The following is a 26,722-nucleotide window of genomic DNA, read 5'->3' as shown; positions in this document are numbered from 1 at the left end:
ATTAAAGTCGAAAATGGTTCTACTTTTACCTTTCAGGACACAATAGAGTGGGGAGCACATGCCTCGTGCCATTCGTTATTATTTACATTGCTGTATTCAGACAGTTGAAATGTTGCTCCAATAGGTAATCGAATTATTATGATACATTAAAAACTAGATTTAGAGATACTATGAATCAAACTTTATAGATGCGGTCTCAAAGAAGGCACATGGGCCATTTGGAAAGGAAACTGTGTGATGATTACTTAATGATTAAATATGATTATAGCTACTACAGTTAATTAACTGGAGCCGAATGTCTACAAACGAGCACGCCGGAAGTTCCTCCTATTCGTAGTCTTGTTTTATTGTGGGTGAACAGTACAATACTTCACCCCGAGTGCTCCTTTAGAAAACACAACTAGGGAGGTTCTGGTTTAAGAATCAAACGCCTCTTCGATTTCACGACAATAGCATCAGATAACGGCAACTTAAAACGGTTAGCTTATTATTAGCCTTTGAAGCGGTTGGGACGTTTTAAACTGCACATATGACTTATTTGTCAATACAATATAGGTTTGAGTAACTTAATATATACACACAACAGGCATCCGCTACGGTAATAAACTGCAATACGCGTAACAAAACACCGCTTTAACGTTACATCATCTGTCCGCCATAGCGATGCTCACACTGTAGCTAGCGACCAGCTCCGGTAACACTCGGGACCCGGTCCCGGTGTAGTCCGCCACACACTAAATACGTAGCAACACTTACCAATCCTTCAATCTGGATCTGTTTGACCGGAGAGTCCAAAGTGCCGCTTGTAGAAGCCAACACAGAGGTAGAAGCTGCGCCGGACTCTTTACGTGAAGCCATCTCTAAGCTGCCACACGCGGAAAAAAGGGAGGAAAGATTTCCGGGACGGACGTTTCCGGTAAAGATGTCTGCTTTCCTGTCCGTAGAGAAACAAGGGCCAAAGTCGAGGTGGTGCCTTTAGGCGCATCCGGTAGATTGCATTAACTCAACAGCTGTTTGGTGGATAAATAAGGGAGCTTCTTTTGATTAATTAGGCCGTTGACATAATAGCTAGATAAATGTTTGTGTGTGTATACACACACACACACACACACACACGTTTGGATGGATGGGATGTATGTATACACACACACACGTTTGTGTATGTGTATATATATATATATATATATATATATATATATATATATATATATATATATATACTGGCAAGTCTTTCTACAGAACGAGTGGATGGAGGCCAAATACTACCATGACCAACGTTGCCCTTGTTACAATAAGACCTGCAATGAATAGATGAGGACTTTAAAATTATTGTTAGTCTGTCATCAAGTCAAAAGGAGAGTTAAAAGGGTTACTGTTTCTATAATATTAACATTTCTTTAAAGACCATTATTAGAAACCGGCATTATGAATGAATAATATCTAGTTACCAAGTACTTAAAACACTTTATTTCAAATCTTTACAGATGTATCACAACTAGAGGTTACCCGAAGACTAAAAAGGTGGGATACTGAACTTAACTGTAACAAGAACATTACCTAGTTACATAATGCAAAAAGATGAATAAGCATAAACGTAGTAGGGTACAAAAAAAAAAAAAAAAAAAAAAGAAAAATCACAAAACTGAATAGATTAACTGCCTGAATTATACATCTGAAACATGATATTGAAAGCCGGGTATAACTTCCCAATGTTTTGACAGATTAATCATTTTGTTTATCATGAAACTACAAGTGCAACAAGGAGAAGATGGGAGAGGTTACACTTCTGAGCAATAAAACAGTACCTTTCCAGAACATGTACAGAGTCAATACAGGATTCCATGTGAAAATACAGGGCTCTTTTATCTAAAATCTGCAATAATTCAGGTGAGGGCCAATGGTATGATGATTTCTAAAATGAGCAGACAATGAAAATTTAATTTATAAAAAAGAAGAAAAAAAAAAGCTTACAAATCAGTGACTGAAAAAAGGGTTGTTTTTATAAATATACTTGTTAAAACATTCTGCCTCACTCCCGTTTCAACCAAATGAACACTGCATGATTCCACCTGTACAGTCAAATCATTTCTTTCTTTTTAAAGTTTCCAACCCGTTTCCCCCTCCCCCCCCTTACCCAGAAAGAAATGGGACAGAAAAAAAAAAAGTCAAAATGTTGAGTTGAGAAATAAAAAAAATAAAAAAAAGTATGTCTGTTGCAAGCAGAGTGTTTGTCCGTTCTTCCGATGTCTAAATAAGTTGGAATCTTGGTCCAGCGGTGGCGATGATGTCGCTGTAGGGCTCAGTCTGGGTGACCTCGATGGCTTGCTGCTTCTTGAGGACGAGAAAACTGTAAAACTTGGCAGCGGCCTGCTTCTTGTTGTTGTTCCGACACAATTCAAGCAGGCTAACCGAGTCGGCACCGGTCTTTGCCATGACGCGCTAAATAAAAAGAAAGAAAAAGGGAACAGAAGCACAATTTTGTTAAAAAAAAATTACAATAATAAATTTTTTAAAAAGTTACAAAATTACAATAATAATAAAAAAAAAAGATTTAAAAAAGTATAACATGCAAACATTTTCAAAAAAAAAGGATTAGATTGATAGATTTTAAGCATCAATAAAATTATTTTTAAAAAGGGCTTAATTCTTCTGATGTACGGCTTTTGTTCTCAAAGTTTTATCACACAATCAGATTAAAAAAATACAGACAACTGTCTACTTAAAAAAAAAAATATATATATATATATATATAATTTTATTTTTGTACCTGGAGACCGTGCAGCATCTGCTGGGTTCTCTTGTTCCATCTCTTCTCCTCCTGATCCTGGTCTCCAGTCTGACCATCCTCGTCCTGAGAACAGATGACAGTCATCAGCATCAACTGGAGTCAACTCGTAACACTCAAAATAAAAGTCTCTACAGAAAAAAAGGGCATGTTCGCTAAACTGCGAGAGTTTGTAATAAACGACGACCGCCAACTACAGTGCGTCGGGGAAAGCAGGCATTTCCAACTCACCTCCTCTTCATCGCTATCATCCTTCTTGTCTTTGCTCTTCTCGTTAAGCAGGTCCAGCTCGGGGACAAGCTGGGTGAGGTTGAGGCTGCTCTCCTCTGGGGGCAGATCCACCTGAGGCATGTCTAACCTCTGAGACAAGATGGAGCGGTCAGCCACATGCTGTGGCTCCAAGGGCGCCATCTGAAAACAGAAAAGCAGGATGCAACCGAATTAATTAAGTTTCATGTTACACTCAATTTCCATGGTGAGCATTTCCCAAATGTACTGCTTCAAAACTAAAACTACCATCTGGGGTAATATTTCAATTGGATAACAGATAAGAGCAATGTGACCCGATTAAAAAGTCAAATCCAGTTGAAAACAGCTGATTCAGTAGTATCAAGGGGTGGTTGTCATCAGATGCTGAAGCACTGAAAACATCACTTTTTCTACACTTTGCCACCTCCACATGAAGTGCAGAGGAAACATAATGGAAACTCAATTGCAGTGTTTCGAAAGAGAGAAATAAAATTGTAGGCGACAGGTACTCACGGGAAGGGCGGCCTCTTTGTCGACGGTCTTGCGTTTAACACCGCGAGGGGTAGACGGAGGGGGCATGGCCGTTTCGTCAAGGGTCGTCCTACTGCCCTCCATTGCAGAGGCTGCCAGCATGCTGGGCTCCTCCATGATAGTCTGGTCTGAGGGACGGATGAGGGAGATTGTTAATAAAAATGTAAAAAGGGGGGAATATGAAACATGAAACCGCCTTATTCAATAACTGGTGACATGTCTGGGATAGGACCTCCTCTCGTCTCTCCCAACACGTCTTACCAATGACATCTCTGTGCTGACTCAGGACCTCCTCTCTCGGCACCTCTGGGTTCTCCAGCTCTTTGAGGAACTCATCCAGACTGTCTGCTTCGCCGCCCTTTCTCCTCTTCCTCATCTCGTCTGGCACCAGAGGCGTCAAGCAGCGTGTGAACATCTGACATCAGAGATTCAACAATTAAACTTGGCTGAAAGTTTTATCGCGAAAATTAAAAAAGAAACTACATTACAAAAAGTCACCAGTACAATATAAACACATGGGGGAAGAAGGTACATGTGCATCTCAGCTGACATCATCTGAATTCACATGTACATAAATCATCTCACACACACGCTGAACCGACAGGCTTCTAGTGACGCATTACTCAAACACAAGGTTCATTCCCAGAGCCCCGGTTGTTTTTAAGAAATCGTCCACGTCATTGTTTTACCCCTTTTCCTCATTAACGATGCATTATCTAAGCCACCCGTGACCCAGTCACGTTTAATTAGAACCCCACTGATTAGCCGTGTGCCCGCAGTTATAACTGCAATCCACACATCACGAGTCGGGAGGGTTTTTGGGAGGACTGATGTCAGACAAAAGGAAACGGGGTTCTGTTAAATTATGCATCGACACGTTTTACCATTCAGTATTCTGGAGGGGCAACGTGTGGGTTTGAGAGGATAGGGAAAAGAGACAGACAAAACCAATCACTTCCCCCACCTCCCGTTCCTTTAATGTTCTCATTTTAAATCCCACAACATGAACAGAATGTCAATGAAAGATACAATATTATAAATCTACTCTCTCCTCTTCCATTAAAAAGTGCCCGAGTTTGACCTATTTGGGGGAGTCAGACATCCGGTGCGGCTTGCTCAGCACCATTCCCAAAGCGGTAATACCGCCAGTCAGTGATTTCAAAACCGCTGTCAAATACGTGCTAGTGGGTGATGCGTGTACATGTTTATTCACAAAGACGCATATTTCTAACACGGATGCGTCACCTTGAGCAGCCTGGCATTCCAAAGGGGCTGAGCGGGCAGAGAGAAGAGCTTCTCCACGCCTCCGGTCTCCTTCCACATCATGAGCTTCTTGGTGGGGGGTGCAAGGTCAAGGGTGGTGACAATGTCCGAGTAGTCAGACAGCTGAGCCCTGATGGTCTTACTGTCCAGCTCCTTCACACTGTCGACAATCAGCTTCCTCTTGCGCTTCGCCTTCGTCTCTTTCACTGGAGACGTGGAGAAAGTAAAAGATAAAATATTTTATTGCTCGCTGCGTCATTATCATTTTCCCCATCCATAAAAAGGTAACGTTTCAGCAGTAAGAAGAAAAAAAGATTACTTCGGGGCTTCATTAGGACAATTGTGCAAGTTCATTCCTACTCAATACAACCAGAGATGTGTATGGGATAACTACTGTCGTGGAAAAAAAGGTATAGCAAGATCTCTACTATGTGGCAAAAATCACATTTCATGTACATAGTCATATCAGCCAATATTAGTGTTGAGCAGTCAATATGCCTTGTGTAGTGGTGTGAAAATGGTGAAGCATTTAAAGAAGGAATACTTTTCAACATTTTGACGGCGGGTCTTACCAGTAATGTCAATGGGCTCCAGGGCAAAGGCCTCCTCCTCATTGTGAACCAGTGTGGTCTGTTCCGTCTGATCAACCATTGCTGGCAGTGGCTCTGCCGGGCCGGAGTCTGGGCTGTCAGGGCCCGCTACACACAAAAATTAAATTGCAATTCACCGTCAACAGGAAACTACGCAAATGCGGGACAGAGGCGCATGTGTACACAATCAAGTAAATGTACTTTATTGAAACACAGCGACGCTATAAGACATGAATGGAGACGATGTACGAGGAAAAGCTATATTTTCTATTTCACACGATTTACAATAAAGCAAACAAAGAGTCCCTTCACTCACGCGACTGGAGGTTGTCAAAGTCGTCCTCGTCGTCTCCATGATCCGGGGGCATCATGACACTTTCTGTGATGGCTGGAGGGTCGTCAAAAATACCTCCTCCGTCTTCAGAGCTCAGTAGCTTATCAACTGGGAAATAACAATTAACTATTAATAACGTAAATCATAAAAAAAAAAAAAAGATCTCACAGAACAACTTCAACAGTAGCCAAAGCTCACCCAGCATCCCCCCATCAGTGTTGCCCAGGGAGGCATCGCCAAAGTCATCATATTCCATGTGGTTGGATTTGTCAGGGAGGGTGGCTGGGCCGGGTTCGGCCTCTAGCAAAAGGTTTGAGGCCGAGGCGCCGTGCATGATGTCCTCCTCAAATGTGCTGGCGTCACGCATCATTTCTCGGTCGTCCATACCAAAGTCAGCTGAAGAGCACAGACGAGAGAGATTATAATAATATTGTATCCAACAGTTATATTATTCTAATAATTAAATGGTAGATCTAAATTCTCCATCGTCCTACATGATCTTGCAGTATAATACACTTAAATTGATATTTACAATTGTCTCCTCATACATGTTTAATAGGCGATGCCAGTGTACACCACATAATGTATAGTGTGTCCTACCAAAGTCATTGTCCTGCAGGAGGCTGAGGTTTCCAACGTCTTCTCTCATTGTGATCTCTTCTACTCTGCTCTGGTTTAGGGTAAACTGCTGGGCCACGTCAATGTCACTGTTAGAAGAAAAAACACAAAAAAAGAGACGTCCAAAATGAGTACAACAGCTGGTACTTGAAACAAACTCACAAAGTCCCAACTCTAATTAACTTACTCCAAATCAGGAAGCGGCTGGTCAAAGTCATGGAACTCCTCAGGCAAGGTGATGGCATTGTAGGCTGCCTCTCTGTTTTCCTCAGGGAGATCCACCACACCTGAATATAGATAGAAGTAATAATGTTGTTATAAAAACACACAATTGATCTCGATCAAATATCTCAAAGACTTGTCAGTCAGGCTTTGTTTAGAAAAACGTCAAAAACATCGAAAGCGGCTCATCGTTAGTCTCGTATAACCCAGCTGGTTAGAAATGGGAAAAACACTGGAGTCTTCATGTCTGTCGATTTTCTGTTTTGCTGTCAGCCTTGTGGCTGTATCAGTGCAACAAAAGCAACAACAAAGCAACAACTCCCTTTCTTCAGTTGACAAATTACAGAAAGCACTTTGCTCCAGTGCTAGTTTGGCTTGTCGCCGCTCCTTACCTGGCCGAAAAGCCATTTTGATCTTGATGAAGGCTTCATTACAGTCAGCAAGCAGGTACTTGGCCTTCCTGTGGTAGATTCTCACCACCCCGAGGAGCAGGTGGCCGGATGTACGCAGCGCCATCTTCACCTAAGGAGGAAAAACATTTATGGGAAAAATGTTACAAGGCATGTTGAGGGGGGAACATTTTCTTTTTTCTATTTTTTTTTTTTTTTTTTTTTTAAAACACACTGAACTGTATCATCAGCATATATCAACATTGTACAGCAATGAGGTACTGGACACTGGGAATTAACCATTTTATGTAGGCAATGCACTTTGTTGTTTTCAATAAAGAAAACACTGTTAAACTGCTGCAATCTAATTAAAATAACTGCTTAATAATTGGGGAGGCAAAAATAAATAAAAGCAGAACAAAGCCATGCAAGAACGTAGGATCTGAGGCTGCACAGCACAAGGCCGGCAGCATGACCGCGAGAACGCACAGACTGTACTTTTATCTCGTTACCTTAGGTGAGATGATGCTCTCCACGCTGCTCTCGAGGTTGCATTCAAACACATGGGCCTTGGTCAGCTTCTTGTCCCAATGGGCCGCTAGCCAGATCTTGGCCAGCGGCCCACGTTTGCTGAGGACAAAGTGGGCGTAGAACATCGCCCCGGTTGCCCTGGCTCACACAATCACACTGTGGTATTGTTCCCCTGCAAAAAAATAATAATTAAAATCAGTGATTAGTTGATATTGATTTTTTTTTTTTAAATGCACAACAAAACGTGCTGGTTGCTGCACTGTACCAGCTAATAAAATTCAGCAATTCTATTGATGATATCTGGATAACTGATGTGGGAATCCATTAACAAAAAGCAGCAGCTTGACTACTGCACAGAATCAATTTTCACTTAAAAGTTGTTATGAATAATAATAATAATCTTTACTGTGCTCAAAATGCCATGAGGCAGGCAGCAGTTATAAGCAGAAGACCGATCAGAAGAACCAGGCACCAAAACTGATGTTTTAAAAACAAAAAGTCCAAATTATAAACCCAAACAAATCTGGAAAATCTATAAAACTATCGAGTTAAATGGAAAACATGGCTCCCCCCCACACACACACTTCTTAGCAAGTTAACCAACAACACTGCAAATGTGAAACGTTAAGCTAATTGGTTTTGAGCCAACGTTACACGAGCTAACGAGTAATTAGTAAGTAACGTTTATCCTCTTGACAGATGACGGTCTGTTGTCGGTTTTTGATTGAAACATCTAATCTCGTGTCGTTCGTTCATGTTCCCTCAAAACTCCGTCTTTTGTCTCTCGTGCTTCATTTTTATTCAACGATCCCTTTACATAAGTATGGTATCGAAAACACGATATATATACACACACACACACACACACAATAAAATTAGATTTTAATAAATACAAGCGCCGACTTTTTCCACACAAGTTCCGCCTATTTTCCCCCCTCAAGTCAGGCAGGAAAACATTGGAAATGCACATGTCTGCCGATGGTCGCGTTAACAAACTATTACACTCATTCATTCATAATTTGCAGAAATACGAGTTTATTTAAACATTTTTAAAAGACAAAAAAGGGCGCGCGGGGCACTTAAAATACGGTGTAACGCGTTAAGAGCGCCAAGGGGCTGGTCGGCGCCAGCAAATAGACGGCGCCATCAAGTGGGATGTACTCACGCTAAATTAGCCGCTAGCTAACTTAAAAAACGAGCGATGATTTTTTTTTTAAAAACGACTCGTACAGAGTTAAAAAGTTCATTTAAATATAATATAGCTTTTCTTAAACACCGGGGAGAAAAAAAACACGGTTCGCAAGTGATAACTCGGATAAAGCGCGCCGGAACCAGGCTCATACTTTCCCCCTCATTCAGGTATAACTGTATCGGTAGCTGGTGGCTAACGGCTCGGCGTACAGTGAAGGCCGCGGCGGGGTCCGCGCAGACGTGCATGCTTGGTTCCTCTCGGGGAGAACACGCGGAGCCTCGCGTAAATAAGTCCACTGCAAACGCACTTACCGACGGCACCCCCGTTACAGTGAAATCCCGGTGATTATGTGATTTCTCCCAGCGAATTCTCCCCTGTTGTACTCATTAAAACAGCCAAGATGGCGCCAGTCGCCTTCCTCCCGCTCACCGCTGTCCTTTTAAAATCGGCAGGATGTTTACAGTCAAAAAAAAATGGCGGAGGAGGAGTCTGGCTCGAGGCCGACGGACGAATGCCAGCTGCGAGCGCCGATAGGGGGCGCTGTGGAACAATGCTCACCGGAGACATGTGATTCATAAGATATCAATCAATATGATTATGATCACGAAAACACAGTTTGTGTGTGTTTTTTTCTTTTTGTGTGCACATGCAAGTGACAATGGATCATCTGATATACTCATTATTGTTACACAACTGTTGTTGTTGTTTATTATTATTGTTTCAGGGTTCACTTTCCTCTCACGCTGTTGTATCTGTGGGGATGTGATTGTCTGCCTACTCTGCTCCCCCATGGCCACTTGTCCCATCTGGCCTCTAATCTTTTGAAAACAGCTGATCCCGTGTTGTAACAGTGGTTGTGATCCAGGACCTAATGTGACTCACATCCGGTACGTCAACAGAGTGGCCTAAAACAAACTCCTCATACACCTTCTTGTTTTTACAGCAGGCATTAGCAGTCCATTGTGCCCTCAGTTGTGTCCCATCATCTACATTGAAATTGTAAATTGATATGGAATAAAATAGATTTGCCCCATAGGCTCATCTGGGCCTTAGAACCGCTGGCTGGTCGAGCTCGTCCGTGACACACCTGCAGGGATCCATGTCCCCGTATAGTTAAATATAGATTCATCAAGTCCTTTAAGTCATATTCAATAAACGCCCGTGCACAGCTGGATATCTGCACAACAACAAGGTAAAATCATCATAATCACAGGATGATAACACTGGCAGAACGTATTTATTACTTTAAGGAAAGCAGCAATTCACTAAATGCATTGAAATCCGTGCAAATATGCTACGAAAACAATGACATCATCGCTCTCCTACACATTTCCTCATTGAAATATATCTCACAATGATCCTCACTGGCTCATTGTGAGATATATTGACCCTCAGTCTATGGGCGACTGCGGGTCAGCGGTGAGCAGGTCCGTCTTTCACTCAGAGCATCGGTGGGTCGATCCCCGGATAGTCCTGGTCTGTGTGCCCTTGAGCAAGACACTTAATAAGGTGTATGATTGTAAGTCGCTTATAGATAAAAGCGTCAGCTAAATGGAATGTATTATTGATCGGGCCAAATTACAAAAAAACGCAATTGCATTTAATAATAAATGCATTTAAAATGGTGTTTAACATAAAACTGGATGGAGCTTTTTTTTCTTAATGCGTTGCCGATTTATTACAAATCGAGCTTTAGCACAAAGCTGCACAGCCGCGTGTCTGGATGCCGACAGTTGTGTGCTGCCATCTGCTAAACGACATACTCCAGACTGCCGTCACGTGACACAGACGTCTCCACAGCCTCAGAGGAACCGACCACTTGAGGAACCGACGCTTCTGTGCATGCGACGAGCCGCCATCTCGACGTACAGGGGTGTGAGTCACGAAGCCCCAACACCTGATTCTCTCCACACACCAAAACCAGAAGTGTATCATTATCTGCACAGCTGTGTGACATATATTTTAAAAATATATATCTTGTGATTTCGGATTTTCTGAAGCATTATTGTATGCACACACACGCACACACACACACACACACACGGGCTGAAAAGATGCAACAGATTTGGATCCAAGCAAAAGACGAACTGAAGCATTAGATTCCTTTAATCATGTGAAATCAATGTCTTGTATTTGTACATATTAGATATTAATAATGGGCTTCTTTTTAATTTAGTTATGGCCGAGTGTTTACAGCCGATAGGAAGAGAGGGGGGGGGGGGGGGGGACATTTAGTCAGATTTGGCCTGGAGTCACGTATTGGGCCCCATCTCCACTGCATCCATCCATCCATCCATCCATTTTCAATACCGCTTATCCTCATACCCATAAATCAGACAGCAGACGGACCCCTCCAATGCAGCGAAGTTTCACTCCTCAGTTTATCGCAAATCACTTATTTCCTCTAAAAGCATGCAAAACAAATACATTTAAAAAAAATCTACACATTTGGATCTCTTGTTTTTTCTTTTACTGATTTGGTCCACAGACCATTCAGAGTGGACGTGGTGTTGGTGTGATGTCCACATGGTTTTCCTTTGTGTGTCCCTATATCATTTTTGCTGGTCCAGCTTTAACGGCACAGCTTTTTGCCTGAAAACTTTGGCCTAGTTTGGTGTGTGTGTGTGTGTGTGTGTGTGTGTTTTGGGGGTATCTCTCCCGTAGCTGCTGCTGCAGCTGAGTTGGCAGCTCTCATGCACCATGGGATCATCCTGGATAGATGCTGTTATTTATGCAGCATGTCTAAACCGATCATCCTGACACAGATTTATGTAAACACAGCAGTTTCTTGGCATAGGATAAGGTTTTCTCTCTCTCACACACACACACACACACACACGAAGCTAAAGGTATTATTTAGTTTGGCTCTCCCTCAGTGGGCGCACTGCATAAACCCAACACTCAAAATATGTTTTGGGATGCCTCAAAATGGCTCGCCACCAGGTCAAAGAAGAGGGATCACAACGCACGTCTCTTGCAGCACAGCGCCGATTTAAAGAATATACATTTCTGAAACCCGACGTCGGATTCAATATTTGCAGACACACCAAAACATTCTCAAAAGGGTGACAAGAAACATGAAACGTCCAGACAATAAATGCACAACGAGACAGCCAATTTATATCAAATATTTTCTTTATTTATTTATATTTGGTTTGTTTTTATAAAATTCTTTTACAAAATTGGGATTTGTTGTCCCGCACCCCCCCTTCCCCTCTTTCTTTCCATTTTAATCTCTAGAAAATTAGGTCTGCGGGTTACAGAAGAGAAGGAAGGAAGCGGGAGGCGATCCTGTCTGATAAATACTGTGTATGATTGAATTATTGAATTATGTGCGTTACTACACGCGTGACAACCAGGAAGTAAAGAAATACAAGGCAGTACGTGTAAAAACAGAAATGTAGTTCCTACAACAGAAAAGGCAGGAATGTCGGTATCAGATGTGTGGTGATGAGTCTTAGTAGCATTCCAGTGTTAAACTAAATCATTTAGGGAGCCGTTAAATGTTACTGGATATTGACAAAGAAAACAATAGTGAAAACAGGGACCTGTTTCTTGCACAAGGCAGATGGGGCAAAAAAAAAACAACAACAACTAATAAGTGTATTTCTTCTGAAGGCACATCAATATATAACCCCCTTGCCCTCTGAAACAACACAAAGAAGGAGAAGATCGGGACAAAAAAAAAAATTGTCATCTAAAATATTGCACCAAGTTAATTTCTGAAATGTGATTCTGTTCACAACCAAATTCAGATGTCTCGATAGCGTTGCGTCATACCAGGATTGTTTATTTGCCATCAAGCTGTGAAAAACACCATGCAGCTCCTTTCTCTCACACACACACACACACACACACACACGCACACATTTCTCTCTCTCTCATATATAGACAGAAAATAGTTTTGGGGAATTCCTGTCAATCCTTGTGTGAGCTGAAAAAAAAAAAAAAGGGAAAATCCTGGATGATCTATTGGCACATATTGTGGTGAAGGGTACAGGAAGATGTAGCTTACCAACAACGACCATTTTGTCTTTTTGACAAATAAACACGACTGTCAATTGGAACCCCAAAACAAAAAATTAGAAATTCTCCTCGTGTTCCACCGACTCCTGCCGTGACACTTTGCCTCTTGAACTCGTCCCAGGCCACGTCGCACTTTGCCAATCTGAATCCCCCAGAGATGAATGGCCCGTTATAAATCAGATACAAATGACATGTGTTGAGGAAATGCCCCCCCCCCCCCCAAAAAAATGAAAGAGCATTTCTTTTTTTTCTTTTTTAAATCCAAAAATGTCTTCCCTGTGCCCTTTTGACAGCGTCACAACTGCTTGGGAGAGAATTATTTGCCAATCTGGAGATATTTGTTCAAAACAAGTGTGGAAAACACAGTAGTGTATTTATCATGATGCCAACTCGGACCGTAAAAGCCTCGAGCACCGGCTACTGCCCAAGCCGTCACTGGACGACACGTATGGCATGAAGACAATAGCCGTATATATAAATATCCTTCGCCCCCCCTCCCCAAAAAAAAGATCCATTCTTTAGTTTCGAGCGTGGGTTGGCCTCCCTTAACCAAGGCAACTCTTGTGATCTATGATCTTCTATTGTTCTTCTGGCCAGCACATGTTCACTTCTTGCTCGAAGGAAATAAGAGAGTTGTGTGACACTGTTGTAGTTTTGCCCATGAATAAACAGTCAGAATGGCACGTAATGATTATTCAGTTTGTCAATTGAATACAAATCAACAAAAAAAAAAAATCAGGATTTTACTTTAGCAAGAGAAGCAATGCTGACCTGAAGGATTTACTACCAGATCCATTATTCTATCGATTATAATGCCAATCATGAGAAAAGCAAAAACACGCTCAATTTGCACCACGACTTTTCCTCAGACTCCCAAACGCCGTTAGATAAACTCGAGGCACTGTGAATATCAAATCAACGATCATAACTCAGGTTGTCGTTCCTCTCTTTGCCCACCTGCTATTGGTTTAAAATTAAGACAATACAGAAAGAGAAGTGCTGGCCATTCATTCACTGTATTAAAAAGAAAAAGAAAAAAAGAAAAGCTAAACACAATCCAAAATAGTGTTATCCTCTTTAGTCCTAATCGTCGATAACTTTCAACAACCTGTGTGCACGGAGCAGCGCAGACGAGTGGATTGCCTCTGCTGGGACACACGAGCAAGCTACGCTTCCCAACTTCATGCCTTTGACCGCTCAAGGCCGAGCTGCCCTCTGGGGTCCTTCAGTGGGTGGTACTCATCGTGTCTGTAGTGGGACCTGTGTGTCTGTAGTGGGACCTGTGTGTGCGCCGCTCTCCCACCTATACACATAAGAGACACGGCCACGCATGTGGCGTCCTCCACGTCTGTTCCGGTTCCTCCTCCTCCGCATGTGCCCAGTCCCATTTGCTTCTCCACTGATCCGGCCACGCAATCACGGGAAGGCTCCGTGTTTCTTTGGAAGGTTATAGTCTCTCGATGTCCCTGTACTTCTTCCGCAGTATGGACACCTGGTCTTTGAACAGCACCGGGTCCAGCCTCATCTGAGAATGGACCAGGGGCATGGTGCCAAACCAGCTGGCAAACTTGTTCATGCAGGTCTGACGCTGGGCGAAGTGGTCCGGGTCAGCCCACCGAGATGCCCGGGCGCTCTGGGGGGTGAAAGGAAGGGCGAGAAGGAGGGGGAGATAGAAAAGAGAACAGATAACAAACAAATGAATAATGCATCACAAATTATTCTGACCTTTTAGAGCCTGTTGTAAATATTCATGAGTTTATTTAAATTGAAGACCACATATTTTACTTTCAATATAAATTCACAAATGACTGATGATGTGGTTTAACAGCTAACACCATTATGGTTTAAGTGGTGCGGTATGTCGAAAAGGCCATCAGCCTCTACAATAATCACAAGAAGCAAGCGGCCTGTTAAATATGGAGCATCCACGTACAGTTTAAAGGCATCTGTGAAAAGAGGAACAAGCACCTTGCTGGATTTAACATTCTCCTAAAAGTGAAGCACGCGCTTCATGTTTTTAAATAGCTTCTTATTCTAATCTACGTGCTAAAATTGCCACCAACTGTCTGCATCCTTCAGGTGTTTCCCTCCACACCAACTCAGTGTACGTGAAGTCATTTCCCCACAATCACTAAAAGACACGAGGAACAAGTGCTGCATTGTCTCCCTTTCAAATTGGAGCCATCAATAACCCCCCCCTCCCCCCCAACACAGTGCCTGTTCTACCTTCAGGCATAAAAATTAACTGGTTTTAAAAGGATAAACATTCTGCCTCACCTGTCCCATCATGGGCTCCTTGTATTGTTTCTTCTGGGTGACCTTGATCGGTGGTAGTTTAGACACAGAGGACACCAGGAAGTTCATCAGAATGTCCTCGCAGTTCGACATCTGGTCGACCATGCCCTTTAGACTGGCCGGAAGGTAAGTGGTGTACAAATAGTGGTAATATCTACAGGGAGAACAGAGGAGAGGGGGAATTGTGTTAGTACTTCGGTGGAGACGAGCGAAACACAATAAAGAAGGGGGGAGGGGGGGGAACGTCAGTACTTGTGATAAATGGCAGCCCCGGTCAGCACCATGGAGTAGTCGTTGGTCCATTTGGAAGTGTAGCCCCAGCGCTCCTTGTTGCCGTCCCAGAAGTGGCTGCGGGCTGGGTAACCGACAATGCGGTCGGGGAAACTCAGCCACACGGTGAAGGCAAAGTCCACCTGGGCCGAGATCAGAGAGAGAGAGAAAAGAGCAATGAACAATAGTGATGATACAAAGTATTAGCAACAGCTTCTGCAGCGTGTTCTCTTGATGTGAAAGTGATGGGAAATGTCTGACCTCTGTGGTGGAGAGCACGGTGTCCTCATCCAGACTGAGTACAGCGTCAGTGGGGATGGTGTCGTAGGGCAGGAAACGACTGCTTATCACCTGGCAGGATTTAGCAAAATACAGACGCTCAAAAAAAATGGAAATATTGTAGAATATTAATGGCAGGTGAGGTTGGAGGTTTAAATGAAGAAACAATGATGGGGAAGGTTTTTTTTTTTTTTTTTTAAACCACATTAATTATTTAATTACATTTTATTCCTTATTTTCAACGGGAGGCTTCGAGAGTTGAATGTGAAAATGGCGACTAAGGCTGCGTTTGTTTGTTTGTTTGTTGTTTACCTTGCTTTCTCCTTCTATGACAATGACAGGAACTGAGGTGACAGGCCAGCGGTGCTTAGCAGGAAGAGGTTTGTCACAGTTCCACAGGACGATCACCTGCGTAAAAAAGGGAAAATAGCCATCGCAACATGTTCATAGTCATTTACATACCCCCATGTTTGCACACCTAATGAGAACCATGTTAAAATAGCAGTGGATTAATGGTTGAAAATCCATGTCTGGCTGATAAATATATGTACAGATCAAAACCCAACAATAAAAGGCCTTATTTCCCCAATTCAAAAAGCTCAAAGCTCCTTTTAATTAGTCCCTATTTGTGTGAAAGACATCCTCTTTCTACTGCAGAACTATTTTCAGAAACTGTCACACCGCCTACAGTTACATGACAGCGACAAAATGCATCGCTGTTGATGTTCAAAACAAAAATGTGATGCCAGCTTCATGCTGGCCATGCAGTTTTAAATCCAGAAAGAAAACAGAATCCTTATTTACGGCGAGTCTGCAAGAACCAGGGGTATACATATTTACTGTACACACAAAAGCACAAGAGATTCCTACAACCATAAACTCACCCCCATCACTATTAATATATTAAAACAGCTGATTATGTGTGAATTAACTGAAGAGTTTGACAGCTGTTCATTAAAGTGATTCTGCAGGTAATGTTTTCTTGTTTTTCCTCCAGCGCACATTGCTATAATAATAATAGTAATACTCTGGAGAGTGAGGAGTGTCAGGGTGGCTCTATTGAGGCAGGAACGTTTATGAACGAATCGGAAAGGCTCCCTTCATCTCCAGAATGAAAGGTTCAGTGTTACGCAAACACCGGTGATGTGATAAACCTGAAGAAGTGACAAACAGACCTTTTTCCCTTTGTGCTCTGCCCACTTTTCTTTCCGTTTAAACATCTGAAAACACTGCGTTCCTCATCGGATAAATTGGCTCCATCATACTTCTATGGAGCATCTGCTCAAGTAGGAACCACTGCAGATCAGGTGTAATGTGGTGTAACGGGTGTTGAATTACCTGGGCACAGTACTGGGATTTGGCCACGGCCACGAGGAGCTTCATGACCGGCTGGGACTGGGAGACCAGCGGGCTCACCACGTGAACGATGGCCGTAAATTTGGTGTATGGCTTAACACCTGAAAACGGTCGGGGGAGGAACACATCAAAGGGTTAAGCGAAGAAGCAATTCGGATCCGTCGGGGTAGAGATTTTCGAGCGCGGGAACGATCCTCTGAATGGCGTCACCTCGGTTACATGTAGTTGTTTTGGCATCGCTGTCGTACATTTTTAACTGAATCCGTCACAAAGTAGAATAGTATCTATAATTAACGCTCTTTGACAGCTTTTAGCATCTTTTAGTTTGTGCTCGTTTCCTTCAAGCTTAGTTTACTCGACATACAGCGGAACTCAACAGGTCTAAATTAGGTTTGTTAAGGAAAAAGGTGCCAGGTAACCAAATCCACAATGTCATCAACAAGCCCCGTTTTCTGGCCAATTCACAGGTCTAATTGGTGAGCTTCTCTGTGACAAATCGTGAATTAATTAAAAGACGTGCTTCATAACTTGCCGCGGTGTCACAGATTCAGGTGACGGGTTTATGAGTATTGAACAGCTGTCGCGCAACGGCTGTTCCTGCGTTTTCCGTCGCAAATGAAAATCCGTCCATCTAAAAAACGGTAAACGCGGTTCTCAGCATGTAGCACATGCGGGGACTAATTAACTGACCCAGCTTGGCGTAGTAGAAGGGGAAGTCTCCCAGGTATGTAGAGTACTGAGGCAGGGTGAAAAGGCCTCCGGGCAGACTGTTCCACATGAGGTTACTCCTCGAGGTGTGCTGCAGGACCCGGTCCTGGATGATCTGCGGAGACAGAGGAGATCCAAATTGATGTTTTCTGTACAGTGGGCAATTGATTGCAATTGGTAAACACCAATCAACTGTCACAGTTCCTGTGTGACTTGTAGAAAGAAAAGAAGCTAACAACAATAATTACATCAGTCTTCTAAGCTGTTTGGAAACCGAGGGCAGCCACAGATCCTCTGGCACTTCTCATACACAAACAAATAAACCTGCAGACTACAAATGAGCGGTTTTCACTATGCCTTCATGTCTTCGTATAGACAAAATATAAACTAAAGCTTAATCCAAAAAGGCATACATTTAATCCAATATCAAAAACAATGCGTCCGCTTCCCCACTCCACCAGTGACACCGTAATGAACCATCTCTAAGCAGCCTCGTACCACGACATTCTTTGGAGCGGGGTTAAGATACCGAGAGCGTAAACAGATCGAAGAACAGCTTCTCCGGGGTGTAACTTTACCCTGCCTGACAGACGAGTCCCAGCCCGGCCTCGTAGTGCCCCGACTTCCTCCCTCTTGGGACGAGGCCTCTGTAACACTATCTGGAGGACAGCAACTAACAAGGCTTTACGTGGAACACCACTGAAAACCAGCAGTACTTTTCCTGTTTGTTATAGCACAACAAACACCAAATAAACATCAGCTTAGAGCTACATTTGGATACATGCATCTTCTCTGCATTCTGGTACACTGCAGGCCTTAATTCACAGGTGCTGATAGAGGCTGGCGAATTTTTGGGGATGCCCAGACTTTGAATGCAGTGAAACACCCTGCCTCACTCAGCCAGCCTTACACATCCTCTCTGCCTTATCCTTTCACATTCCTCCCCGCTCTCATCTGTGCTCATTTGTAATCCTAGCCCAACAGCAGTGAGATAACCTGCTACTCAGCAGGAAGAATACAGCTAAATGTAATCTGACAGGAACAAACAACTGACATGATTGATAGCCGAGCCGCAGCAAGAAACAGCCTCAAAAAAAAAAATGTCAGCAGGGTTTTGACAATATGTACCATCCCTCTTGGTTTCCAATCCAGTCTGGAACAGGTTAATACTGAGAATTATGACAGTCTGCTCTTGTAAAACACAAACTCAACAAAAATATAAAATCAACAATGGATTACCGCCATATTTGTATTTGGGTGCAATCAAGCAAAGTTGCTTTCGTGCAGCTGAAAATACAGAATCACAACAGTAACGTCTGACATTTTCAAATGACTGGATGCAACACAAAACAAAACAGATGGTACTGTAGTGATGTGCAACAGACATTACAAGCATGCAATGAATAGACGTGTGTGTGTGTGTGTGTGCAATTGCATTCTATGTTTAAGCACGTGGGTGTACCTCCAGTGTAGTCAGCACTATCTTCTCCACAGAGTTGAAATAAGCCTCCCAGAGGAACTGGGTCTGGTGTCTCAGGGACAGGATCTTGTCCTGGTGGATGGAGCGCACTGTTGAGGGGATCTGCGAGAGAAAGTACATGTGAGCATATTTACGCCCCAACGAACAAAAACAAAAACAGCAGACTTGTAGAATGACACTGGGTGTTGTCATTTTACCAGCAAAATGCAATGTCTGCAGAAAAAAAAAAAAGTGCACGTTCGGCCTCAATAGCCATCTCAGCTGTCATATACAGAACAATCTGTGATACAGCCTAGAGGAGCTTTCGGGGACAGTTGTCAGAATTCACAAATCAGGATGAAACTAGGTAGAAAAAGTCAACGCAATTATGGCAATGTTGATTTCAAGAGACCACGCACACATGCACGATTTGTGAACGCAACAGCAGTGCACAGATATATATATTTTTAGACTAAACATGATAAACTGATGTAAAATATTGTACCAACCTGTAACAGCAGCCTTTCATCGCCAATCACGGCTGCCGTATTCCAGTCGATGATCTCTGAGAAGGGCAGCTCCCAGCCATTACTCAACATCACTGGCACACAGGCTGCCTGTAAGAGTAAGACACACCATCACACACACTCTGTTCATTAATGAGATAGTCTAAAAAAAAAAAAAAAGCTGCTCTGCAGAACCCGTTATGACAGGTATTGTGGTGCGTGGTAAACTGCTGCAGCACCTTTATGACTAGGCAGTGCGGCTTCATAAAACAATAAAAATAAATGGTTATGTTCATTGGAAAGGAAGATACACTTGAACCTTTAACCCCTGCATCTGAAAGTTCAATGAAATTGCACAGAAGTGTGTAGCCATGTTTGTGAATCTCCAATCACCCATTTGCAGGTATTTGCAAATGTTTGTGCTTTAAAGTCTGTGTGTGTGTTTTTGTAAGAGTTAAATAGTGCAGCGTCTGCAGTACACTGGCCCTATAATCTGTCATTAAGCGGGGTACCATTCACCGACTGGCCTCGGTCACTCGCCTGGCAGGCGTGTCCAGGCACATCTAATCTCCGTGGTGTCGTTAGCAAAGGAAGCAATCTGCTGAAACGCTGCCATGCTTTCGCTAGTACCCATCGGCACTCACAGACCAATCGACTAGACTCCTGGAGCTCCATCCTATCCCAACTCATCGCACGCACAACATTAATTAATAAAACCCACTGCTATGAGCTTCCTACATGTTGAAAAACACATGCGTAACAGAATCTCGACTGGACTCGCCAATGCAAGTAATACAGCACCCACATTCTCAAGTGTCTCAGTCCCGGCTTCCCAGTGGTGCAATTCTCTTGCCATTCCAGTCAATAAAGAGTCACTGCCCCATCTTCCATCGAAAAACTAAAAGAAAGTCATCACGTTTGTTCTTCTCTCTTCCCGGACTATTTCTCGTTGGCTAAACACGGTTTAAAAATCGTACAACTTCAATAAACAGAGATTTGTGTTCAGATACCCGTTCTGATCATATAAATACTCAGAAAATAGCAAATACCCCCTTGTGATAGTCATGTCTTTTCATGACATCTTCATTATTGACCTACAATCACATGTATTGGAATTTACTAACTAATATAACAACCTTTGTTTTGAAGAATCTATATATTTGAAAGGTTCCTATGCCCCCTAAAATATGGCATACCTCGTACCTCCATCCCCGCCAACGGTAGTTCAAACACCGAGTGGCGAAAAGATGGGGAATGTTTTTATGTTTAAAACAACTGCCTGACGTGAAACTATTCATTAAACCCTATTCTTTATTAATATAACTATGTTCTGAGCCTAAAGCACCGTCATTAAAGAAGCTTCAACACATATCGGTAAACCTGAAGTGAATTGGCACACTGTGAGAATGAAGCAATAAGATGCCATTGGGAATCAGGGACCCTTTTTTGAAGACCGTACCAGAAATTAAAAGGTTAAGTGTAATTTAAAAAAAGGAGAGGATATACGAGTGAAGAAACTTTAAAGAAAAGCAGGACTAGAATTGAAAAGAAAACATCGAGAGGGAAAATATGTCCGGGGCACTGAGTCAGAGGCAGCTCCATAAACACTGGCTGGACATAAACAACATGAGAGCTACTGGAAGTAACACAGTACATCACTTTTTCCATGTTCCACCACTGATTAATGGCTTCATTGTTTGGCCACCACAGCGTCAGGGCTCACGGACTACAAGATTTCTTGTAACAAGCTCAACCCGTGTTTGGTCATTATGCTCAGCTGCCAAAGCGAACCTAATAGATATCGACACACTGAAGCACTTTAAAAGGACAAGGATCTATGCGGGTCCACCTTTGATTTGGGGTCTAATTGGGTCCAAATATTGCAGCGATTCCTTCAAAATACTTAATAGATTCAGCACAGACAACAGAGGGGCGGCTGCAAGAACAGAACATTTATCAAACAGCATGATTTCTAAGTAGAGAATGAGTAGCAGACTGGTTTGCATCCTGAGTCACCATAATGCGTCAACAATAACAACGCTCTGATTGAATAACGGAGCTACATCTGTATGCGCGTCACTGACCTGCAACGCCTCCAAGAAGCGGAAAGAACCGAGCCGCCGTCCTCGAGGTACCAGACAGAACGTGGAGTTGTACAGCATCTCTCTGTAGTCGTACCTGTAGGATGAGAGCAAAGAGAAGACATCAGGAACGAGTACTTCCATGTGCAGAGTACACTAAAAAGAAGATGAAGAGAATATGAGCAGTCCCACACCAGAACGTTGTCCTTCCAGTGCATTAGTTAACACTTTTGTTTTTTTAACCACCAAAGCTTACTGCTACAATGACGTCTCATGATAAAACCCTGGATTTAGGTTCACAGCAAATCCAACGATGGAATACCTGGAAAGCAGCACGAGCACTTTCAGGAAAAATACGTAACTTTGATCTCGAACTTCTCCGTCTTCGCTTCTCCCCACCCATCTACAAACCCCCTCACCTGCACATGTCAACGTCTCTCCCTCCATCCAATCTAAGCCTCAGTCAGCACCTGCTTGGATTAATGAGGCGCTTGGAATTCCTTCGGTGTCAATATTATGCGTGTGTGAGCGCGTCTCCGTGTTGCCTGTGGTTGTCATGCATCGGGAGTGGGTTTCATAAGATGCGACTGAAAGTTCACACATTTTATTTCTCACTTCATTACTTGTAAACAAGCATTCGTGCAAATGTGAGCTTGTTTATAAAAATAATTATAGATGTAAAGGTGATAATTTGTATACGCCTTGCCTGAGGCTAGTTTCCTACACTTTTCTTTATTATGTTTTCAGTTCCGTTTGTTGGTTGTTTGTCAGCAGGCGTACCCAACAACACAGGGATATTACATCATGATATATATATATAGACACCTTTCAATGTTATGACTCATGTGCCTTTATCCGAAACACCTTCTAAGCTATTTTAAATGTGTCCCAAAAAAGGTGTCTGGCAAGTATACACTTGTATATTTTAGGGGACTCCTGCACACACACACACACACACACACACACAAGGCAGCAAATATAATGAGTGCAATGTTAAAATCAACTTTGGTGATTATGTAATATCTATCTGGATAATCCAGCTTTGGCCAACACAAACCATTTACAGTTAACAGCCCCTGTGGTGAGTTTAGAGTAGATCAAAACGCCATAAAAAGCGTAAAAGCACAATTAAGCCTGATGCCAGCTATAGTAATAAACTGTCATGTATCAGAAATCCATTATCCACGAGCACATACTAGCAGGCTAAAGTAACGAATAGGTAGCATCACAGATGCTACTCTGTGCGTCTGATACGAAACAATCCGATTCCCTGGTTTGACTCCATCACGGATATGACAGACAATACGCATGACAAACATAATCTAGCCAGAAGCACATAATAGCTGACCCCAATAAAAACTAAAGTATAGGTCCATATCTGGGCCTGGCTGGGTGCAAATCTCCCATCCATCCCATTTCCTGTCAGCGCAAACTCAGAAAAGACCAGATGTTCCTCTCCCTGCATAACTACATTCTCTTCCAGTCTTCCAGATGGCTGCCTGTGGGGAGGAGCCGTCTCACGGTATGCTACCCGCATGCGTCATTGGAGAGGTTAAGGATGAGCGTTCAAAATAAATAAATATCGTCTCCATAAACCAACTCCCCCGTGCATATTTCTGTTTTATTCCTCCGCCTCTGTTTGTTTTTTTTAATGCATGTGCACGGTATATGTTTAACAAACTGGTCTCATTAGCCAAACGGGATAGATGTCAGCGAGGAGGAGTTAGTCATACCTGCGTGTCACAGCAATGTCAGTAATTAACTCGACACAAGGTAAATCCCCATGTTTTTTTCCAACATGCAGATGGCTGCTGGTGAGCAGCGCCGTCTCACACCAACAGATTTGTCATCACTGAATAATCACACCATTGAGCTTCAATTCATCATTTGTGCGCCGTAATAAAGCATATTAATGACTATTTAGGGTATTATCAATACTACTTCAACAACTGGCACAGCACCGTCATAATCTAATGTAGCAATCATAATTGCGTTTAAGAAATTTGGTGTTTCGTGCACATTATCATGAAATAAATGAATATACCAATTTGAAACAGGCGTATCAAAAATCGGTTTAAATGTGTTATCCGGATGGTCCTAAATTGAGAAGATGTAAATAACCAAACCGAGCTGCAAAACAATCTATGCTGCTGTAGAGCCGTGCACAAAACCTCCGCCTGGCAGAATGCATGTGGTGGGCGTATTCACTGAAGATGTAACCTCAACAAACTGTTCAGTGTGACCACGCTGTGGAGATTTCTTTGCCGTGCAGTTGCTCTCGGTTAGAAATGATAGTTCTTTCACACGACCACTTTATAAGCACTGTGCGCGGTTGCGAGTGAGAGGAAAAAGAAAAAGAAAGACGTGGAGGCATGTAGAGTTGGGGTCAATCCGGTCCAGTGCATCAGCTCAAAAGGAATACTTCACCCACCAAATGAACATTTGTCTATCAATGAGTCACCGCTTTTTACCTAGAAATCTTGGAGAAAATGTTGTTTCCGCCACGGCAAAAAAAGGAGAATCAATTAAAAAAAAACTGACAAAAATTGATTAAAAAAAATCCTTTATAAAATTAAAGTAAAAGGAGGCCACATTTGAAAATGACAAACATCTGTTGACTTCACCACCACATCTCGTATCAATAATGAAACTAGGGTATCTATTCTGGTGCATATACCAGATGTATATCTGAACGCTATGGGAGACGGATACATAAACGGGACATCTGTCAAAGATTAATACAACTTCAAAAAGGTAGTTTAATAATTTTGCAGACCAGGAAACCAGTACGATTCACTGAAACGGAAAAGGGATAACAGGGAGAGAGTTGGGTCAAAACCAGTCTCCTAGCAACAAGAATGGATGGTGTGAAAAATAAATGCCTGGCTCACTCCGTCAAGTGCCTCAGGAGACTCAGAAGAACAGCCAAAGTGTTTGTCTCATATCTGCGTGGACCACAAACACACACACACACACACACACACACAAAAAGTCAAAGCTCACGGAGGGTAGGCTTCCCCGAAATGTCTTCTGTGCTGGGACAGCGTGTCCACGGGGGGCTATGGATCGATCGTCTTTACCAATTCCAAGTATCTGTTTCATACGCACAAAGCAACCATTTGATTTCCATGAAACTGGAGGAAAGCGTGCGTGTCTTAGCGACGTCATAGCATGTTACACACACACACACACTTTTATGTGCAAGGAAACATCCGGCTTGACTTAAACATTGCTTTCTTACCTTTGAAAAACTAATAACAAATACATAGATATAAATGTATTGAATTGTTACGTCTCCAAAGAATACTAGATCGGAAAACGTTCCCAAATACCCAATCCAGATATTGGAGTCAGTACCTTTGCATCTTTCCTTGGTAGTTATTGCAATTCAACAAAAATGACATAATACAGTAAAAGGTGGACTAATTAATTTCAAAAGTACAAATACCCCCCCCCATACTGTCAATCATCATCAAAAGATTAACCTCTTGGAAAGCTCAGCTCTAATATATTGCATGTGCCTTCATCCGTACCAAGAGGGGCCGAAATAGTTTAGATGAATGAAACAATGCTTTGAAATGTTCACTTTAATAATCCAAAATTACATCCAGAAAGAGGACAATGCAAAGCCTGGATTCTTTCAAAAGACACGGCCTCCAGTTCACTGTGTGTCCATCGCTCATCTTGGTCACAGGAAGAATCCTCAACAACCGGGAATTCCCAAAGATGAGGGGAAAATGAAGACGGCAACTCCGGCACCATCTCGCTCTCCCACCCCGTACAGACTTCTCATCTCATTTTCTCTGCTTCCCCTTTTCTGTCACATTTGAGCCGAGCTGATGGGCAGTTTGGCGGTTGCCACGACAATAAATGTCAGCCTGAAAGGCAGCGACTACGCGAAAGTGACTGTCATCTTTTCCTTTCTCACCCGATGACAATCGCATGCTGTATCCAAGCCCCCCCAGAGCCACCCATGGCAACACACACACACACACACACACACACATAAAGCCTCAGCTTGATCTCGACACACGGAGTGACTTCTATAGTTCGAGACACTGCCAGTGACACATAGTGACGGGCCCAAGGAGGGAAAGCTAGCGGACCTCATGTAGGCACCACAGAAAAGCATCAAATGACAAAGAAAAGAAATCTTGTTCCGCAACATTTTAGCATTAGATTATATGCAAAAATCCTCAACTGTAGATGAGTAGTGGAACCAGTTTTCAGTGACGTCACCTGTTGGTTTGAGGAATAAGGCTCTGAATGAATTTTGGCTGTCGCCAGCTTGTTTATTTTGTATGCATGTATATATACATGGCTATATAATGGCTATTTTACTCTAAATGGGACCATAATTTAAGAAATGAACATGCTGTACTGAAGAAAACTTGAAAGGACTTCTATCCAATCCCCCTGAAGGTCAGTAAAGAGATTGCAAGTGTAAGGTACTTCCGCCTTGGCTTCACTTTTCAGATCCGGAGGTTGCCGCGGATTAAAACATTACACACACATGCACACTTTTTTTTAGGCATGAGGGCAATCATTACATGACTGTTTTTGATCGCCACGAGGGAAATAAACGGCTGTTCGAGATGTGGGGTTAATGAGCACCCCTCGTACTTGTGTTCCGTCGGGTTAATTAGCCATCAAGGAGAATATTAGAAAGCAGACTGGCTTCTGGAGAAAAGACCTCTGAGAAAAGAGACCCCTGAGGATTGTGGAAGAGATTTCATTGCACTTTTTCGGGATCCGGTACACCCATAGAGAATCTTAGATTTTTCTGTGTATGTGTTTGAGAATTCAAATTTCACTGTTATAATGCAATGCAGGTAACACCCAAGAACTTTATGAGAGGCCAGACAATTTAGTGGACAGAATAACTATGAAGAGTGCGACACTTACTTGCCCGGAGTTATGGAGCTTAAAATACTCCACTGGCCTCGGGACGGGAGCATAAGAGATTGACGGCCACACTGTATTAATGAGATTCACTGCACTGTTTTGTACTTAATGGCATAGTTAATCTTGACTGTTT

General features: G+C 42.7%; 3 protein-coding genes across 3 annotated transcripts in view; all 3 read right to left on the bottom strand.

Annotated features, from left to right (window-relative positions):
- LOC117745356 (eukaryotic translation initiation factor 3 subunit H) overlaps positions 1-945 on the bottom strand; it is a 35,199-nt gene extending 34,254 nt beyond the window's left edge. The window contains exon 1 of the mRNA XM_034553628.1: positions 757-945. Coding sequence (XP_034409519.1) covers positions 757-858 — 102 coding nt within the window. The 5' untranslated portion in view covers positions 859-945. The remainder of the gene's footprint in view (positions 1-756) is intronic.
- A 507-nt stretch (positions 946-1,452) lies between these two features.
- LOC117745531 (double-strand-break repair protein rad21 homolog A-like) lies at positions 1,453-9,167 on the bottom strand. The gene is made up of 14 exons (XM_034553926.1): positions 9,016-9,167; positions 7,494-7,684; positions 6,985-7,114; positions 6,558-6,657; positions 6,353-6,459; positions 5,951-6,148; positions 5,735-5,860; positions 5,401-5,526; positions 4,811-5,034; positions 3,827-3,980; positions 3,548-3,693; positions 3,017-3,196; positions 2,768-2,851; positions 1,453-2,439 (listed from the first exon to the last, which is right to left on the bottom strand). The coding sequence occupies exons 2-14, from the start codon at positions 7,635-7,637 to the stop codon at positions 2,248-2,250; spliced, it is 1,911 nt and encodes a 636-aa protein (XP_034409817.1). The 5' UTR covers positions 7,638-7,684; positions 9,016-9,167; the 3' UTR covers positions 1,453-2,247.
- A 2,696-nt stretch (positions 9,168-11,863) lies between these two features.
- Positions 11,864-26,722, bottom strand: part of LOC117745311 (exostosin-1-like) — a 28,932-nt gene continuing 14,073 nt past the window's right edge. The window contains exons 2-11 of the mRNA XM_034553547.1: positions 21,688-21,781; positions 19,607-19,714; positions 19,101-19,220; positions 17,621-17,753; positions 16,913-17,031; positions 15,887-15,982; positions 15,557-15,646; positions 15,278-15,438; positions 15,008-15,179; positions 11,864-14,363 (exon numbers count right to left, since the gene is read on the bottom strand). Of these exons, the coding sequence (XP_034409438.1) occupies positions 14,178-14,363; positions 15,008-15,179; positions 15,278-15,438; positions 15,557-15,646; positions 15,887-15,982; positions 16,913-17,031; positions 17,621-17,753; positions 19,101-19,220; positions 19,607-19,714; positions 21,688-21,781 (1,279 nt within the window). The 3' untranslated portion in view covers positions 11,864-14,177. The remainder of the gene's footprint in view (positions 14,364-15,007; positions 15,180-15,277; positions 15,439-15,556; positions 15,647-15,886; positions 15,983-16,912; positions 17,032-17,620; positions 17,754-19,100; positions 19,221-19,606; positions 19,715-21,687; positions 21,782-26,722) is intronic.

The sequence above is a fragment of the Cyclopterus lumpus genome, chromosome 16 (assembly GCF_009769545.1).
Source record: "Cyclopterus lumpus isolate fCycLum1 chromosome 16, fCycLum1.pri, whole genome shotgun sequence".
NCBI classification, from domain to species: Eukaryota; Metazoa; Chordata; class Actinopteri; order Perciformes; family Cyclopteridae; genus Cyclopterus; species Cyclopterus lumpus.
Note: the sequence above shows the minus strand (reverse complement) of the source record. Positions and strands in the feature narration are given on the sequence as shown.